General features: G+C 41.6%; 2 protein-coding genes across 3 annotated transcripts in view; one reads left to right on the forward strand and one right to left on the reverse strand.

The window, feature by feature from the left end:
• Positions 1 to 9,212, forward strand: part of atxn1a (ataxin 1a) — a 109,056-nt gene extending 99,844 nt beyond the window's left edge. For both annotated transcript variants that reach the window (XM_080863227.1, XM_080863228.1), the window contains one exon: positions 3,932 to 9,212. In XM_080863227.1, the coding sequence (XP_080719353.1) occupies positions 3,932 to 4,528 (597 nt within the window). In that variant the 3' untranslated portion in view covers positions 4,529 to 9,212. The remainder of the gene's footprint in view (positions 1 to 3,931) is intronic.
• A 3,628-nt stretch (positions 9,213 to 12,840) lies between these two features.
• Positions 12,841 to 19,728, reverse strand: gmpr (guanosine monophosphate reductase). The gene is made up of 9 exons (XM_080863430.1): positions 19,367 to 19,728; positions 16,826 to 16,945; positions 16,526 to 16,609; positions 16,147 to 16,320; positions 15,980 to 16,061; positions 14,768 to 14,874; positions 14,227 to 14,269; positions 13,675 to 13,834; positions 12,841 to 13,312 (listed from the first exon to the last, which is right to left on the reverse strand). Exons 1-9 carry the CDS (start codon positions 19,451 to 19,453, stop codon positions 13,132 to 13,134), a joined length of 1,038 nt encoding a protein of 345 aa, XP_080719556.1. The 5' UTR covers positions 19,454 to 19,728; the 3' UTR covers positions 12,841 to 13,131.
• Between the last annotated feature and the right edge of the window lie 408 nt (positions 19,729 to 20,136).

Below are 20,136 nucleotides of genomic sequence, written 5' to 3' on the forward strand. Positions count from 1 at the left end.
TGTCCATCAGTCTTTGACATTTTCTTGCTGATGTTTTTGACCTCTCTTCTGGTCATCCTTCAGTTGCTAGGTGTTTGTAGGTTTTCTTTATGTACTGTCTATTTTAAAGCCTTCCACCTCATTTCAGTCGGATTGATGTCTGGGCTTTGACGAAGCCTTTCCTTAAGCCTTCATTTCTTCTTTTGCCACCAGTGCTTGGTAGATTTGCTCCTGTGCATTAGATCGTTATCCTGTGCAGAAATATTCAACTGTGGGTTAACTTGAACTTTGGTAAAGGTGACTTTATGTTATCTTCATATCTTCATTCATTAATAGGCAGATGTTTGGCTCTGATGTTTTTCCCCTTCCACTAAAGTTCTCTTTTTTCTTTTATCTCTTTCCGATCAGTCATGTGCAATTTGACGCTAATAGTTACCTGCAGACCCCGAGATGACATGTTGGTGGTCTTTTTTTATTTTTTACATTTTTTTAGTGGTTAAATTGTCCTTTTTTGGGACATTTGTTTACTTCTTTTCTTTTCTACTCTGCCACAGTTAAATACAAACATACTTGAATCTCTCATTAACATTGATTATTGATTGTTGGGGTTTCCTCTATATTATTGTAGAGTCTTTACCTTATAGTATAATATGTGCCTTGAGGCAACCCTTGTTGCGATTTGAAGCTGTATAAATACATTTACATTTAAATGTGAATTGCAGCAATCTCTTAATATCCGATATTATGCCACAGTTTATCTTTCGGGTTTTTATAGGAACACTTGCGCTCACGTACACTCATGCAGCCTTCGCCCTGTCTTTGAGGATGTGCGTTGAAGCCAGTTAATCTTTTTCATCTGTCCATGCTGCGACTCGTCCACCCACACAGCACATCTCTAACCATCTCTCTCGCCCCCAGCTGCTCTTTGATGTCGTACCCCACAAAAGCTGACCATCTTTCAAAGACTTCTCTTTCTCTCTTGTGCTCCTTCAATGGTTCCTAGAGCTGGGCGATATGAGATTTTTTCATATCACGATATGTTTTTTTCATTTCAGGTGATAACGATATCTATCACGATATAAGCCAAATAACTATATTTGTAAGATTTAAATGTGCCGTTGCTCACAAGTAAAATGTGAAATAATCAGCAGCTTGTTTTTATTTAAAATTCAAATTCAAATTTTTTTTTTTATTTGTCACGTACACAGTCATACACAGTACGATATGTAGTGAAATGTTAAATATTTATTTCCCATAATAAGTTCAACAGGGTAGATGTACTTAAGGAACATGAGACTTTTTCAGATAAATAAAGGCAAATATTGCAAACTACACAAAAGGCAGCCGCTAAAGCGTTTAAGTTTCAAAATAGGACAAACGAAACAGACTAAATTGTCAATTCCACTTAGAAACAAAATATTAATTCTAAAAATAAATCTTAGTTTGTTTTACAGAAGAACAGACAAAACTGACTAACTTTTGTCAATATCAAATAAACTGAGAACTAAAAGGAAATTCTCAATCTCTCCTTGTTGTATAGCTTAGCTTTTCAAACAGTTGTAACAGTTACTTTAGTCTGACAAAAGCCGAATGACGAATTAGCGCTTCCAGTCAGAGACTGAGGCTACGTCCACACGTACACGGGTATTTTTGAAAACGGAGATTTTCCGTTTTCGTTTTAAAAAATAATCCCGTCCACACATAAAGGCAGAAATGAAGGAAAACGCTGCTATGAACATGCCAAAGCAGCAGGTTGCGCTAGATTCCTAACCGTGCAGAAATGTTGGCCAATCAGAAGTCTAGAAGCCTCGGTGGGAAAAAGTAAACAAAGCTGGGGCATAGAAGCAGAACAGAGTCGTATGTGTGGACGGACAGTAACTGTGTGTATATGTAAGCATTTAAACACTGCAGAGAGTAGAATTAACAGTATTGTAGAAATTCATTTCACCGAAACAATAACGCGGCGCACAGTGTGACGCATGCTCCAGTTTATTGTATTTCCAGACTTGCTTTCGGCACAATTTACAGTGCACGCTACTCTGTTTTTTGTCAGACTTGAAATAGCCGAAATACCTTCACACTACGGAACTTCTATGGCTCTTCCGTTTGACAATCTCTCCGGCATTGGAACCATCATCTGTTTTCTCTTCGGTCACGCTCGGTTGATTTTTCTAGTCGGCACACTCATTTCCTCCATTACCCGCTGGCTGCTTCCCAAACAAACACACGTGCGGCTTGGCACTTGTGCTGTACATAACAAGTCACGCGACGTGACGCTCCGGCTGTGATTGGTTCGGCTCTGCGCTACTTAATTTGGATTGGCTGACCTTTTTTTTTTTTTTTTTTTTTTTTTGAGGACAAGAGCGGCGAGGTCTATCGCGATAGCTTAATTTCTCTATCGAGTAAAAGTTATATCGCGATACATATCGTTATCGTTCTATCGCCCAGCTCTAATGGTTCCTCTTACTTTTTTCCTGAGCGGCGGTTATAGCTTTGAGTCCACACTCAGAGAACTTACTCCAAGAAGTCAAAAGTTATATAATACAGGAGGGGAAAGTGTTGCCTGACGTAAGATTTGAGATTTGGTACTTGTCACGTCTTTCGCTTGTATCCTTCTTGACATAGCTCTCTTTTCATTTCCTCCCTCTTCTTCTTGTCCAACCTACTCTCTCTTTTTAAACTTGTCTTTTCATCCCCATCTTAGAAGCTTCCTCCACTTCCATCATCTCGCTCTTTTACGGTATCCTATCCCTGGCTTTGCCTTCTTTCGGATGTTTCTGATGTTTATTTTCCTTCTCCTGAGCCTGCAGCCGATCTCTTTTTGTCATCCATTCATTCTTTTTATACATTCAAACACTAATACAGACCCAGTCAGGGCTTTAAGTCCACAGTTTAAATCAGAAGTGAAAGAAAAATCACAATTATTGCATAAATATCTTTTTGACTTTGCAGAACACTAACAGAAAACGTTTGTATTTCTTTCTAACTTAAAGTCTTAGAAGACAGGAGCAGCTGGATACCCTTACTGCTTCTTACTGCCTTACTAAGAGCATTGAATAGCAGCCATGTGCTGCTAATCAAACACTCTTGATTAACTGATGATCAGCAAGTGTGAGCACCTCTATGAAAGTAGAAGTTTTGGAAGTTTCTCACAATAATGTGAGAGACTCTGAAAGTTGTACAGAGAACAAGTTATTGCTGCTAAAAGTGTTTCTACAAGCTACTGAATCCTGGTGTGGACCTCAGAGTTCTGTGAAAACGTCCTTTTTCAGATGAGAGTTTCAGGTCTCAAGCTGACACCAGTATTAGTAGTATAGCAGTGTAGTGTTTTCAGTATTCGTCATGACAAAAAGGTTCACAAACAGTAAAGTAATATGCAGCAGATTTTCTCTATGTTTTTTTTAATAATGTGTACTTAACAGGGTCAGTTTTATAGGACATGGTGTCAACAGGAGGCCGCAGAATTTCAGATTTCAGTTTAGAAAATGGCCAAACAGAGGCATGGCAGGTTTTCCTTTAAAGCTTTTCTCAAATAAAATTCAGGACACTGGCTGCTGTCGTGCTGCTGGGCTAGTCTGGGAACTGGGTTACATTCAATTTCCTGTATTTCTTCTTCTTTCTTCTTTTTTCTCGTTATCCTTTTTTAGACACTGCGTTCTTATCGAAGCTCCAAAACTGAGTGGAAAATAATGTTAAAGTCATGAACTTTCATAATTAACATGTTAAAACCATGGTTTAGTTCATGCCTTGATTTTTGGACCTGAGATTCACAAAGAAAAAATTCCCCATATTCCGATCTAATTTCCTGAAGGAGCTTTAAACATTACAGCTTTCGGCTCTACGTGAGATTGTTTAGTTTAACAAAATCAAAAGATCAAAGTGGATTTTTTTGTGAAACAACAGTATATAATGTAAATAAGGTATTCATTCGTTTGTCCCCAATTCTCTTTAGGTGAGCGTGGAGGTCTTGTTGGAATACCCCTTCTTCGTCTTTGGCCAAGGCTGGTCTTCATGCTGCCCGGACCGGACCACCCAGCTTCTGGAGCTGCCTTGTACCAAGCTTTCTGTAGGCGATGTTTGTATTTCACTCACGCTCAAGAACCTGAGGAACGGATCTCTGAAGAAGACTCAACCCCTGGAGCCGGCCGCCCACGCCTCTGTCCCCTCCAGCCACGGACACCTCAAACCCCCTAGAGCTGTGTCGGACGCTCCTCAGAGCTGCAGTGGAGGAGGTCCCAGGCACAGAGAGCGGGAGAATGGCATCAGCCAGCGAGGGAGTGGGGAGAGTGGAAATGGAGGTAGAGGGATCTCCGGTGTGGAAAACGGGGATCTCGTGTTTGGGGAAAGAGTTTCCAAAGGTCAGGTTGTCGGCAGTACAGAAGCTGGCTCTACTAAGCCATCGGGAAGCAGGAAGCGCAGATGGTCTGCGCCCGAGGGTCGAAAAGTAGAAAAATCAGAGGAGGAACCACCTTTGACCCTTCCCAAACCTTCCTTCATCCCTCATGAGGTGAAAATCAGCATTGAAGGAAGGTCAAATATTGGCAAGTGAAGGCTAGCAGGACTGTTAACAACCCATGAAATAAAAAATAAACACAGCTAAAAAGATTCTACAAAAACCCCATAAATGTCCACGGTGAAGGTTCATTCGTCGTGGTTTTGTTTTTTTGTTTCTTTTTAGTTCACATCCTGTACTGTAGCGGTAACCTTACCCTACACCTTACATTAAGTCCATGTAGTTTAACACCTTTATGTTTTTTTTTTTAATAGATTGATTAATTATCACATGAGCAATCTGTGCAGTTTTGGTGATTTTCATGAGAAGATTTCTGGTGAGGGATTTCTGACCTGTGCGTTGAATGTTTATCGGTTGCTCTGTGGCACACGGGCGCGACATTCGATGGCTCTGCTTGGCCGGCGACACATTACGCTGAAATTTCCACCCTGATTGCCCATATGGAAAAGATATATATAAATCTTATAAAGTTTGTATCTGTCTTGTGTGAAACTTGTATGAAAAGCATATAAGAGTGAAAACGGATATAAGATCCCTTGAAAAATTATATAATGAAACTTGTATGTTTTGGATACTTACTAAAACAATGTATGAAAGTAATGAGAAAGTGGCCACTTTCATGAGTAATCACATATAAGTTTTTACTATTTCTTTTCCATATGGGTGGTTCACAGTCGCACTCTGTGACAGTGATGTTACCTGTGTACTCGGGCAGTAAGGCTGCCTGGATTCGCCTCTGGTAATAATGAAGGATTTGCGGGTAAATCATTAAAAATTTTCACTTGCTAAATCAGACCAGAAGTTAATATGATCTGATTGTCACTGTGTCATCCGGGCCTGTGGTTGACCGGAACCTGAGGTCATCGTGTCGATGCCCGTGTGCTGCACACAGTTGTGAGGGAACAACACTTACTCTGCTCAGTTTGTAGACAGTGGAGTCTTTGCTTTCATTTCATGTTAGTGTTTTTCATTTGACTTTTTTTTCTTCTTTAACCCCTCATCTCCCATCTCACCACATAGGTTTTACATTTTTTTTCAAGATTTTTTTAAAACCTTAATCAGGGGTCCTTTTTAATAATCAATCGATCGCGCCTAGGTGGGTCAATGTTCATGTATCAATATGCGATGCCCCTAACCTTAAGCAAATGCAAACACACTGGGTTGGTGAACCCAGAGTGTTTGCACTCGAACGGAGTCTTCGCATACGATCCTAGCGGTTTTGTTTGAGTTTTATTTAATGAATCACTTTAATTTTTCTTTACAAATCCTGAAAGGTCGCGTGAGGGGAAGCGAGAGAATCTCCACGTTAGCTCTGAGAGGGTCAGGATGTTTCAAAGCACTTAACACACCTGTCACTCTCATCATACAGCCAACAAAAAAAAAACAACAAAAAAATGATGATGTTGTGTGTTTATTTACAAAGTACTGTATGCTCTTAGATTTTTTTCTTTCTTTTTTTAAAGACAAAGGCAGAAAGTAGCAGAAGCACTTTGTGAAAGGTAAAGAGGTTGTTAAGTAACGTGGGAGCAGATGTGCCATTAAATCACAGAGCAAGGGACAAATGTGAGAGCGAGAGGAGTTTCAGTTAGTAGGTTAGGGTAGAGGAAGTGAGATGAAGCGGGAGGTATCGCGGTTTTCGGCATGTGCGCGGCAGGAAAGTATCGGAACGTGTCTGGAAAGTTCGATTAAGACGGGAAAAAAGAAACAAGTCTTTGAAATATCCTGCTCAAGATCTGTTTTAGACTGAGAGCAACAATCAGAAGCTCACACCCACAGACTTGTGAAGGTCATCATATGTTTGTAATATGTGTGTGTATGATGCTGGTGTGTTTGCTCACACACACGCACGCGCTCACACAGACACAAAATAGTCTCTAAAACTCAATACGTACTGTACTTGGCAATCCATATTTAGACAGCTGCAGAGGCAAGCGTTTATTTTGGTGCATATTGTCCCTACTGCAAAGACACTAGTGGACTGACGTTGGATTAATGCACGCGGCACTGCTACAGTGCAGCCGTGCAGAAAAAAGTGCTCTGAGCTGTGTTTGTGTATGGGTGGGAGTTTGTATAAGAGTGTGTGTGCACTGTGTATAGGAAAATGATATAAAGACAACGCTAAATGTCCAGTGTTTCTACTTGGAGTCTTTAATTAAGAGAATCCTGCAATTTGCACATCAGGAGGAGGGAGTTCAGTCGAGACGCAATTTTTATTTTTTGTTTTATTTTATTTTATTTTATTTCATTTTTTTAAGGCCCTGTCCCAAAACTAGCCCTAGAGCCACATGACACACTGGAGGAGATCAGGGTTTTTGTTCCTAAACAGGCACTTGCCACACTGTAGAGGAAACGTTTCTGATCAACAGTTATGGCAAACATGTGCCTGCCTACTAAACTGAATTAAAAGCCGACCATTTCTCGGGTTGCTTAAGGAGAATATCTGCCCCTGCTGATTAAACCGGGGTGCCCAGAGTGTAAAGGGGGGCTAGGGTTCGCTTTTGAACACGGCCTGTGCTCAGCCAGCCAAAACTCATTTATCCCTTAGATAGCAGTTACCTCAACAGATGTGCTTGCGTGGTCAGTCGGTCGATCGTCCTCACGGAGTTTGGGGTTTTTCTCTAATATGAAAGCACGAGCCTTCGGTGTAATTGGCCATCCTTGATCATTTGGCTGATTCTTCTTCTTCTTAAAAAACCCCAAAACAAAACTAAAAATAAAAAAACAATTGGCCGGTTAGTTGTTTTTTTTAAATCTATACCATGTAACATAGAGGTGCCATACAACATGTAAACATATCTCAGGTTTTGTGAGATTAGCTTTGACATGTTGCTGGCACAATGCTGTTGTTAGGGAGGCAGCGGCTTCCTGCAGGCATGTCTGTTGAGCATATCTGTTCCTGCTCAGCCTGTATTTATGTTTTATGGCTGTTGCTGCTTGCCTTTAGAAAAAGAAAAAATAGAGGCGACAATGTTTCAGGTGGTGGGAGTTTACCAGGGTGATGGCAGGATGGATGTGTATTCAGATGGATGAGGAATGGGTGGATTGGTGGTCGAATGAGCAGACAGACTGATAGTGAAGGCGAGCGAGTAAGAAGAGCCCCGAATGAGATCTGAAAATGCTTTATTTTTTATAATAGAACAGGGTTCTCAGATCGACACCCACACAGCAGCGCATTTTCATTTGGTCCTGTTCCTATTGAAACATCTGGTAGAAATAGCAGTAGTTATATGTGTGTGCGCATGGTTTGGAACCGCTGTGTGTGTGTGTGTGTGTGTGTGTGTGTGTGTGTGTGTGTGTGTGTGTGTGTGTGTGTGTGTGTGTGTGTGTGTGTGTGTGTGTGTGTGTGGCAGTGGTTTATAAATGTATGTCTTTTTTCTACATGTTTCTCCAACCCCCTTACCAACAAAAGGAAAAATAGACATCTGAACAAAACCGTCAGCCACTCAAACCATTCAGACTCTTACTGTTGATCAGGTAGATTATTATTAATAATAATAATAATAATAAGCCAAAGCCAAGCGACGCTGTGGTTGCTTTGGTTACTTTAGAAAGCAATAGTTAAAAAGTATTCAGGCAGTCTCCTTGTATGCGAGTGGAGCGCACGCTCGGCGAGTCATTCCACTCAAAATCTCTGCAATAAACATTTTAATAACAATCCTCCAGCACGACAACCAAAAACAGTTCTTTTTGCCCAGAGAAGAAGTACAATTTTCGTCTCATACTGCAAAAGGTTTGCAGACGTTAACACACCTGAACCCAGCTCACTCCAGGTACCGCAGTTCCCCTCCTCATGAAACTCATTTGAATCCTCAGAAATTGCAGTTGCAACACCAGTTGCTGATCTTTCAGGGAAGTTTCTCATATATGCAGTAACCCAACACAACCCCTGAAACCTCCTCTGTCCCTGCTGGTCAGTCACAAACACTGCTGTTACACTGTCAACGCTGAAGGCGAACCGACTCGGTGTGGCACGAAGCCAACCAGCAGACTTCTTTTTTTCCTCTTAGTTTTTTTGACTCCGCCAAGCTCTGCCTCTTTGCCACGACTCCCGTAGTGACCTCTTTAACTTTGTTTCAGGTACCCAATCATAGCCAGCCAGCCTCACGAGCACCTCCTTCTGAGGCAAAGCAATCTGTTTAACCCTTAACGACAACCGTTCGCTACCTTTCAGTGTGGCCTGATGCGGATATAGGAGGTCTGCCCTCCCAATTACATCATCTTTTCATATTCGGTCTCCTGTTCACAGTCAGCTTAAAAAGGCCACTGAGTTTATATTTTACTATAGATGATAACATAAATCAATCAGCAAGGTTTTTTTTTTTTTTTCCGAGGGTCTAGTGTAGTTATCATTTCCCAAGTCTTTCTTAAATCCCATTGAAATGTACCACAATGTGCAATACTTTGATTTTGTTTTCCCCCTCTTTACTGTGCCAAGTGTATGTAGCAAAAGTTCGACTCCAGTGTCTGATCCTCGTTAAAGGCTCGTGTATTTCTTTTAAATATCTGTTGACGTGTGTGTCACATCTGAGTCAGGATGTTTGTGAGGAGAAACAGCAAAGCGTTTTTCCTCTCTTTCCTCTCCTTCCCTTTCGTCCTCGCGGCCTTCCTCAGTTGTGAGTCTGCACCGTGTGTCGTCGTGCGTGTAGGATGTATGCTTATGTACACCTGGTGTTCAAATGTGTGTGAGTGTTTGTGTGTGTGTGTGTGTGGGGGGGGGGGGGGGGGGGGGGGGAGTGTTTTCTCCTCTAATAGTCTGTGAGATCATAAACCCTGACCCTCGACGGTTCACGGTGAGACCCACAGGAAAAAGAAACCTCATCGCTAGTGGGGACCACTTTTTTTTTTTTGTAGAAAAAAAAGAGAAAAAAAAAGAAAAAGGAAAAAAAAAAGATTCTAAACCAACCGAAAGAGATGCACATGTATGTAGATGTAAAAAGACTTGATAATGTTTCAGCACTTTCTAATCCTGGGACGGGGCTCGGTCTAACCCCTCTCTTTCAGGCCGACGCCTGTCCCAGGGGTAACATTCATTCAAAACAGACAGAGAGAATGAGAAAACAAACAAACAAAAACTAAACGGGGTGACTATTGATGAATAAAAAGAGAGAGGGGGAGAGATGGCTCAAGTTTGCACATCACCTTGCCGTAACCTTGTGTTTTATCTGTCTGTGCTCCATCTCGCTTGGCGCCCGGCGCGTTCTTGGGTCCAACGGGCCGAGGTGTTAGGTGATTCCTTGGTTCTTTTCTACTAGGAAAACCCCTTTCTCATGGAAAGCGTCCCCTCTTTCGTTGCGTTCATCTTTTCCAGCGCACACCGCCAACCTGCCTGAACGGATAAATTCGGTTTCTTGATGTTCACGGCTTGGTTCGGTTGTGCGGTGCGGAAAGAGCGCGTGCAAACCTTTGCTTTGTTTGCATTATCTTTGGTGCAGGAGCTTTTTGTTGTTGTTGTTTTGTTTTTGGTCTCCTTGTAGCACTCAGTATAATGTCAGGGGACTTAAAACTATGTAGAGAATGTGTCATTGTTGAGTTTTTCAAGACAAGCGTCCTCACTGGAGGAACCGTGCTAATGTCATTTTTTTTTTTTTTTTTAATTGGCTTCTTGCACAACTTGACAAATAAAATGAATGTTGGTGAGTGAGCTTTGACTTTTTTTGATCAGAAAAAAGGCATGTGTGCTCTTTGTTTCTTAATGTTTGTACTTTCATTTTGCGTAAACAAAAATGTGTTTTTTGGCACTTTTGTTGTGTTTTAAAAGTGAACAGAATTCGATCAGGATTCCACTTTTTTCATGAATTTATTTTTCTTTTCTTTTTTTTTTGTATGATGTCTTGTCGATGTCCATAGCGCTGGATAACCAACTCAGGCAGAAAGAAGAAAAAAAAAAGTATAGAGGCCCACTTAACAGTTAGTTTCACACCAGTCAATTTGCATAGTGGGCTTTTTGATATGGGTTATAAGATATGTAAATTTATTACCTATAATTTGATATTTGAATTGATTTGATTAACAAATGTTCTTATTGGAAATTAACTATAAATTATTATGATATTATGTGTATTATGCTGGAGATGGCTTGGATTACTCTTTAGTGTACTGATCATCTCTGGGCGGCCTCTCTGTGGAAGGCGATAAAAACACTTCAGGACAGGCTGTGTGGTTCTTGACCTCTGACCCTGCCCACTGCCAGGGAGAGGGTGGAGTTGATCTGTCAGCTGTGTCCTTCCTGTGATCTGAACACTCAGCCCTGAGGCTAGCAACCTGTCTGTCAAGATGTTTCTCAGTTAACCTGCGTCACCACGTACTAAAGTGAGACTTACTGGCCTGTGAGATGGTGGCGGAGAACTGGACATCAGCGCAGACCTGCATGGACAGTCTGGCCTACAGGGGGGGCCACAGCAGTTCCCAGCCAACTTGTTTGTACTATATTGTACTCACCAAGTCCCTGTGTCTCACCACCCCATTTCTTCTATAGCAATGGAGAAACCCTGTTGGTGTATGTATTTGACATCTGTACAAACGCACCTCTTTGGAAAAACAAAATGAAACCTTGACATATCTGGAACAAATGGGCAATTTGTGTTTTTCTTTGAGTAGCAATGCATACGTGAACAAAAGATCTGGATATCTGTACAGAACGCAGCTACTGTGATTTCACCCAGTGCTGAAATTGGTACCTTTTATAATATCTCCCTCTAGTGTTTAGTGGGCTACATAACACCTGCCCTACAGTTTTGAGCCTTTCTGAAGCTTTGGAGTTATGGAAGTGCTTGCTCTGTCTAAAAGCCACACTGCAACCAAAAAGCTGGTATAGAAGAATACAAAATGAAACATGGTACTCAAACAGATTAATATTTGTAGCCCCTGAAGGTTATTGATTTTTGCCTCCTTGCACAGAGCTCACTGTGTGGGCTTAGCTAACTATTACAGTTTGGTCCTATTTGGACACTGACATTGTGTCTCTGTACAATCACAGTGGATTATAAATTGAATAAAAAAGATGTGATTTAATTGCAAACGTTCGGCTTTAACTCAAAGGGCTTCACAAAGGTTTTGCATTAACTGTTTAGGAATTACAGCCATATTTAAAACATAGTCAAATCATAGTCCCAAGGCTTGAACGTAATTGGACGACTGGCAGGGAAGCATTTTTTGAACCTGTTGAGGCCTGTTCCCCCATTATTTCATGACAAATTAAGCAGATAAAACTCTGGAGTTGATTCAATCTGCTGACCTTGTATTTGGTAGCTGTTCACTCTGAATAGGAAGTGCAAAGACATGTGAGGGAGTCTATCTGGGAAAAATAATAAATGAACCTGTCAGAGGCTTCTTGATTGATTTAAAATCCACTGTGGTGGTGTACACAAGCAAAATTATAAACACTTAAGGACCTAAATATACATTAGAAACAAGTTTTCAAGGACCCAACATGTGACCAGCAGCACAAAAGAAACGACTGTTTCATTCCACCTTCAGTTGTAGTACTCTCCTCCTGATCTTATAGCAGCTACTCCATGCAGCTTTGTTTTCACAGGAAGTGGCAACACCAGCAACAAAGAAATATTAGAAATATGTGAGCAGTAAGTGATGAAAGAAGTTTCGTTGTAATGCAACATGAATCTAAATGGTCTCAACTCCAAGCCAGACATCTTGGTAGTTGGTTTACCACTTCTTCTTTTTTTTTTGTTGAAACTTTTAAATCAGAAAAAGAAACCGAAATCTCAAAAGCTTCTAGTTACAGTTTATTGTCCAGAAAGAGGAATTATGTTAATCATTCACTGATTAATGACTTCCATTTTCTGTCTTGACTGCAATAAACAATGTAATACTGTTAGTTATCACAGTATGCATTACATAGTGTAGGTTTTCATTTCCTGCGTTTAATGGCATCGTTACGTTACTTTACAATGCAGTAAAAGGCACAAATCTCTAGACTTGCATGATTTAAAATGAGGGACACATTTTTAAGTAAATATACCAAATACTTGAAATGCACAAACTGTGAAGACTTCATTCTCATTATGAAAGCGTCCCAACTCAGTTCAAACTGAAAGACCAACACCACTGAGGAAACCAGCACAAGGTTCTCCATGCAGTTTATTGCAACACAATTTCTGCCTTGACAATTAAAGGCCGGAGTCTCTTAATCTCGCATATCAACTTGCACATTCATTTTAGGATACACTTCAGCAAAATCATTGATCTTCCCACTAATACCAACACGTTCCTGCTGAGTGTGTTTTACAAATCTCATATTCTTGCTTGCTCTTGATATGTTGTTAATGTTGAAATATCCTCCAGTAACAACTTTATATACAAGTTTCTGAAAAATCTCTACTGTAGTAGCAGGTGAAGCGTATTTGCACATTCCCATTCAAAAACAATGTCTGCATAAATTACAACAGTACTTTATTGGTTTCTGCAAGCATAGAAACACACTCACCGTGAGATTAAAGAGAGTAGAGTGTTGTTATCCATCTGGGTAATTCAAGTCAAATTTTTGAGTTGGTTTAATTGCAGCCCGAAGGAGTTGAAAGCTTTCGGACAGCAGATATCCTGAGAGAAACAGGTGCGTGGTGAAGTGAGGTGTAGGTCTGTATGTGGTCCTGCTGCTACTGGGAGAAAGTAGTACCACCCCCTTAAGTGAACATATAGCTAGACTGCTGTGTGACACGGATAAAGGTGGTTCTGCGGCTCAGCTCTTTGAGTTTGGCGGCACCCACATAGGTGCAGGTGGAGCGCAGGCCCCCCAGCACATCCCGGATGGTATTTTCCACATCTCCTTTGTAGGGAACCTCGACCGTCCTCCCCTCTGATGCCCTGGGAGCCAAGGAAAGAGGTGAGAAGGTGGACTTTAGAAACCTTTCTTTGGTAAAATATCTGCTCATCTATTCTAGTACAAGACCAGAGCATGAAAGTTTAAAATGGGCTCATCTTTTTTTTATAAAGGCAACTTTTGGAGTTCTAGAATTCTTTTGTCTGTGTTATGAATCATCAAAGTATGAAATGGATTCAATAAGAAAAAAAATGTTGCAAACACCTGAGTGATTAAAGTGTGTCTATAATAATACACTGTTACTGTAAGCAATCAAAAAAAAAAGGAATTCCCATAGCAACACAGATGAAGCCAAAATGAATGACTCACGGGTGTTGCTGCGAGTCTCAGGGTATCACTATCTCACCTATACTCGGCAACTCCCCCAGTGTATTTCTTCATGGCTGTGTCGGAGCTCATGCCGTAAAATAGTTTGTACTTCTTGCCATTTTTCTCAATGACCTCCCCGGAGCACTGGTCGTGGCCTGCGAGCATTCCTCCCATCATTACAAAGTCAGCACCGGCACCTGAGGAGCAGAGGCACAGCCAGAGTAGGCACAGAGGTAAGATGTATAGAACAACACAGCAAGTTTGAAGAGACAAACACAGCGCACTGTTGACCACAGCATTCCCGTAGCCATGCAGTGTGAAGAATGGGGAAGCACACGAAGCTGAAGTCAGGGAATTTGGACAAGGGCATGAAGTCATGGAGATTATATCGTAAAAGACTAAAAAAAACAGTATAATCACAATTGTATGTGACACCATTATGTAAATGTTTTTACCTCAAGATATGTTTTTTGTAGATTACAGCAGGTAAGCTGTATATACATACAAAAGTAATCTGGGAAATAGATTTGCCACTACTTCACTGTAATTTAACTGGGGCATTTCTTACAGCGTGGGGTTGGTTACTCACCAAAGGCCTTAGCTACATCTCCAGGGCAACTGCAGCCACCATCCTTAACAGAAGTTAAACACATGTCAGTTTACTGGTTCACATTAGGTCAGAGAAGCAGGTTTAATGTTTAATTTTAGGACTAAACTGCTCCCCCTATTGGCTGGAAACCTTCAGTAACATGCATGAACAAATCTAGTGATGCATAATCGCACATGTTTTTTGGTTTTTGCACATGTTTACAGTGTGTTACACCTGCTGAACTGACGAGAAAAAACCTGGTCTTTCAAGCAATAAATGCTCTTCTGTTGCTCACTGTTTGCCACCCTGTCCTCCAAGTACAACACAATTTAAAATGGAAATCTCTTTGATGCATTTTCAGTATCTACATGAAAACCACATCATTGCACTCTGCTTTGTATCATTTTCATTTCAGCCTCTTGCATATTTGCAGCATATTCTGCAGACAGCTTTCCTACTGTTGCAGAAATTGCCAATATTTACTTTAATTACTGTTTGACTTCATTATTTTTATTTAAAAAAAATTATATTGTGGACTTACAGAGATAATGTGACCTTTGAGTCCATGAGCGGAGTCTGCACACTCTATAACAGCACTGAGCTGTGGGTAACCCACTCCTGTCTTGATCCTTGTTGTGCACACAGAACCTGCAACAGTCAGAGCACACATTAGAGAACCACATCTTTATCTCTCTCTCTGTCTGTGCTGATTGCTGCTGTTGTAACTACAGGAACCTGCCGTCTTTTTTAATCTGTTCAAGTCAGGTGACTACTCAGGTGCATGATTGGCTTTTAGTCCAATCATGCACCTGACTTTTTAAGGAGTGTTTTTGTTTGTTACATCATGTGACACTGACCTGTGAACCATAAAAGCACAATAAAGGCACCCATGTCAAGTGTTGTGTCTGCACATAAAATTGTATCTTAAGGCACATTTTTACTAGCAGGCTGTCACAAAAAACGCACCATTTTTGGTAACAACACATTTTGACAAGCATAAAATAGGAGTTTTGCACCATCAAGGTGATTCGCAAGGAGTTAATAGCTAAAAATTTGCCAAATGTTGGCATGGTGTGCAGTGCAAAAAACAAACAAACACAACAGTAGTGCCATTTTTACACACAGCGTCTTGGTTTGGGGCTGTGTTTCAGCCACTGCCGTTGGGAATCTCCAAAATTGATGGAATTTTCTTTAGTATTCAGCTGCTTAGTAATGATTGTGATTCATAGGCGCACCCGTTAGAAAACAAGCAGCTTCATCTTATTATTTTTGCCATTTTTATATTCGCTCTATGAAACTCAGTGCTATCTGTGTTAGGAAAAAAAAAACAGCTTCTTTCATTTTTATGTCGTGTTGTTGTTGGACTGAGTTTGCAAGTAAACCCAGGAAGGACAGATAAGTCTGAGGCTGGGAATGGGAATCCTGATTAAACAAACAAACCGTGCAATACCATCTGGAAAGTGTCCGATTGGCGACGGCTTAATTTGTCAGCATGACAATGATCCCAAACATTAGTCTGCTGTAATCGTACCAGTAAAACCACATTTTTCATGTCTCCACAGCAACGTTAGAGTGGCTACATTAGTCATGCAATGAGTCAGTAACTTAATGGCGTGTAACATGACCGCTATACTTGATTTAAAATGCTGTACGTCTCTGTCTTATGTCTCATCTGTGTTTGCATGCCTCACTGCTGGTCTCTGTGTTTGAGGACCGTGCAGCTTTGTGTTAAGAGACCTTTGTACCCACTCACCTGGCCCGATGCCCACTTTGATGATGTCAGCCCCAGACAGGATGAGTTCCTCCACCATCTCTCCTGTTACCACGTTGCCAGCCTGCAAAACCAGCACACAGTCTTAAATATCCCATAATCCACCAGGAGACAAACTGCCAGCCAACGTGAGGCACTGTCTTTCCTACCATGATGGTGTGTTTGGGGAACTTTTCTCTGACTCTCTTGACAAACTCCACAAAGTACTCAGAGTAGCCATTGGCCACGTCCAGGCAAATGTACTTGAGGGCAGGGACGGCTTCCAGGATGGCACACAGCTTCTCCAGATCTGCACTGCCGCTCCCTGAGCTAGCAGCTACGTGCTATGGGAATGAAAATGTGTTTTATTTAGATTTTCTAGTTTCTTATGAGAGACAACATACATGTAAAAAGTCTTAAGAGCTTAAAAGAAGGCAACTGGACTTCTCTAAGTTCCAGTTCCTTCTTTTCCAGCTCTTAAGGCGATGACCTGGATGACTGAGAATCCACACACACAGACTACGTTAAAGCAAAGACTGGAAGTCTTACCTCTAAGCACTCTGGGTGACTAGCAGCAAAGTTTTTCCAGTCTTCTACAGAGTAGTGTTTATGAATGGCTGTGAAGAGGGTGTGCTAAAGAAAGAAGCAGTCAGACAGAAAGGAAGACAGGAAGAAAATGAGAGATTCAGAAATACCTTAGATACTCTGGGCCACTGACATTCTCTCTATCATCCATCATTGTCCTTCAACTTGAACAGAAGTAACCTGCTGATGAATCCACAACCATACAAAATAAAACAAATGTATTTTTAATTTATTTATTTTTTTATAACTATTGTCTTCACTCACTTTACTGAGAACTTGTGCCATCTCAAATGTTCCTGTGGTGTCCATGTTGGCTGCAATGATGGGGATACCTGTGTAGGTCTGCTTAGAGTTGCGGAATGTAAAGGTCCTCTGAAGATCCACCTGAGGACGGAAGGAATTTTTTAAAATTTATTAGTATTTTTTTTATCCTTGTCATTTTTCTTGGAAATATGAGAAGGCTAATACTCGTCTCCTGAGTGTGCATGGGTGCACTGAATCATTTAGATCAGTGGTCCCCAACCCCCGGGCCTCGGACCGGTCCGTGAGTCGTTTGGTACCGGGCCGCGAGAGTTGAGGCTCAGGTGTGAAATGTACGGTTTTCAGGGTTTTTATCAGTTTTCAGCGTTATTTTGTTATCGTTTTTATCGTTAACTCGCTTTTCCTGGGTCTTTTCACGTGTGTTATGAATAAAAAAAAATTTTCGGTACCGGTACTAGTTTTATTTTGTTGTATTTATCCGCGACACCTTAAAGGCCGGTCCGTGAAAATATTGTCGGGCATAAACCGGTCCGTGGCGCAAAAAAGGTTGGGGACCGCTGTTTTAGATCTAATGGACAGCTTCTAATGGATATGCCTGTGCTGAGCTGAGCTCAATGTGACACACAAGCTGCACCATTTTCAGGAAAGTGTTTGAGTCACTTGCGGAAATTATTTCTTTCAAATTAAATCATTAAAATAAACCTTTTTTCCAGTTAACGATCTAAACGCTGAACTTTGTTACTACTCAAGAATCTTCTCCCAGAACCATCGTTCAACAGTCTTGGTGGCTTTACTACTGTAGCATTACTTGGTCTGGTATAGCTTACTAATGTTAGCTAATGTAAGCAATCTAAATGTGTTTACTGAGGCTAATATTATTGGCTGATAATAGTTATTTGCCAATCTTTCAGTATCTGCATTTAACGGCCAATAATAAAAATTTTAAAAACTAAAGAAGAGACAGCAGAAACACCCTTCACCACGGTGTGAGTGATATTGCATAGTTTGTCCACCAGAGGGCACTCTGACACGCTGCCAGTGGAAAAGGGCTATAAATGCCAACAAAAAAAAAAAAAAATTAGGCTCAACAAATGCCAAAATATCAGAATATTGGGGGTTTTAATCACCAACTATCAGTATTAATATGTAGAAAATGTAGAAATGTGTCTAACTGGTAAATTTTCAACCTAGAAAAAAAGAAGGTAAAGATGGTCGGCATAGTTGTCAAAAAGTGGGACATAACGGTGAGTTGCCTTGCCAACAGTTAAAAACAAGTTTTCTAAATGGCTCCCTCTTAGTGCTGAATGCTTTTGTTGACTAGAACCAAGACATTTATTATGCAAAGCTACTTAAGCTACAGACTTACCGTACGCAATGCACCATAACTTTTAATGTGGGCATATAATGAGGTCATGCCTCATAATAGTGAGAGGAAGGAAAGAGGTGGAAGACATGGACGAGGGAGATATTCTATAGTCTATATTGATTCGCTCCAGCACATCAGCAGATGCTGCACACTGACTCAGGACTTTCAGTTTACTTCCTTTCTATTCACCATTAATAATGAGAAAGTAATGATGCTGGTGTAGCTCACCAGGTTGAGCAGAAGACCCATGTGCAGCAAGGCTATTGCAGGGCCATTCGCTGTGTGTCTTCCCCCTGCTGTCTTTCTCTTCCTGTCTACTCTCAGTCTGTCCTGTCATAATAAAGACTAACCCCCGCCACCAACACCATCAAGCTGAAAATAAACCACATCACTGCAAAATATGTACTTAAAATAAATCATCCAGTGGTCTCAGTCGCGGCCCGCTGCCCACATTACGATCTGAAATATCAAAATAACCAAACCGCATTCATCAGGTGCCACACATGTGTCTGAGACCTGAATCGATGTGATTAAAGCTGCTGTTATACTGATATCTCTGTGGCATGTGGAATGTGCTCTGGTTGGCTGCAACACGCTCCGTCCTATTTTTAAACAACTTTTCTGAGAAGTCTCCTGTGTCTCATGTTGCTTGCTCCCTCAGAGGGCTCAAACTCTTTGCTTTAGATCTAGTGCCACCACAAGTATGGTGATGTTGGACACAATGTGGCCTGCTTAGTCTGCTTTAGATAATAATGACAGGTAACTAGATCAAGGCCAAACTGATCAAAATGTTCTTTTATGCCTGTGTCCAGCCTGTTTCCTGTCACCTTTAAGAAGGTCACTCCGCTGTTACACTATTTCAGCCCAGCACAGAGGCAGTGTACACCTGATAGCTCAACATTAAACAAGACAAGGACGCATTTTACTCCTTCAACGAGGTATCTTTGTTGATTTAGGAGTAAATGTAAAGTATTTTTCGCATTTGATCAGAACTAGACAGCTCCAGGACGCCACCCTCATCAATCTGCCCTCATGTACAAACAGTTAACACGATATTGCGGCACAATGCGCAGGAGAATACACCTGTCTAACCCAAAGAGCTGTTCTGATGGTTGATTACACTATACATGTAATGCGTGAGTTATGCGTAATGAGCAGACGTAATTAACAGGACCGACCTCTGAGCGGCTCTTCAGGCTGCTCCTCTTGGGTCTGAAAAGGACATCTTTAAAGTCCAGCTTGAGGTCTGCGTCCACTCGAGGCATCTTGAATGCCCCCAGAAATGATGACCAGGACGATGATGGTGAGTATGCAGACGTAGCTCCCCCGAGGAAGACTGCAGCAGCTGTGGTGGTCGCTGGTCCCAAGCCCCAACCACCAAACCCGAGTCTCAAGGAGGCCAGCGTTTTTATAGCAAAGCGGGACCCAGCCCAGTCCTGGCCCCCATGTCTTTATTTGGGCCTGGACTCTCTCTCCCCCCTCTTTCTGTCTTTTTTCTCGCTCCAGCCTCGCGTGCCTCCCCCCTTCGCCGCTCTTCAGCTGAATGGCAGGAGCAGCAGTGGCTGAGCTGGCAAGCAGGTCCGGGCTGTCCCATCTGCAGACGCGCGCGCACACACACACACACACACACACACACACACACACACACACACACACACACACACACACACACACACACACACAGACATGGCAGCACTGCAGTGGCTCGCGTGCTGCAGTGCTAAAGAGCACACCTGGTGTCCAGCTGGGGCATTGCTCCCTTTGCTGTCGATGGGCAAGACAGTGTGAGGACAAGCTAACAAACAAAAGCTAAAAGTAAAAACTAAATCAGTCACGTAGATTCATATGCACACATGTGCGGTAGTGTGCAAAAGTCTTGAGCCACCTCTTATTTCTTTATATTTTGCTTTCAAGGAGCCAGACTTTCTTGTTGTCAAGTTGTCTTCAG

The sequence above is a fragment of the Rhamphochromis sp. 'chilingali' genome (genome assembly GCF_963969265.1).
Source record: "Rhamphochromis sp. 'chilingali' genome assembly, chromosome: 17".
Taxonomy (NCBI): domain Eukaryota; kingdom Metazoa; phylum Chordata; class Actinopteri; order Cichliformes; family Cichlidae; genus Rhamphochromis; species Rhamphochromis sp. 'chilingali'.

Bases quoted from the DNA above. Each gene is read 5' to 3' on its own strand.
- gmpr (XM_080863430.1), bottom strand. From the start codon at position 19,453: ATGCCTCGAGTGGACGCAGACCTCAAGCTGGACTTTAAAGATGTCCTT. The intron at 16,321-16,525 runs GTAAGACTTCCA...TCATTCCCATAG, and splicing joins GTCACCCAGAGTGCTTAGAG to CACGTAGCTGCTAGCTCAGG. The intron at 14,270-14,767 runs GTAAGTCCACAA...ACTTCTGTTAAG, and splicing joins TCAAAGGTCACATTATCTCT to GATGGTGGCTGCAGTTGCCC.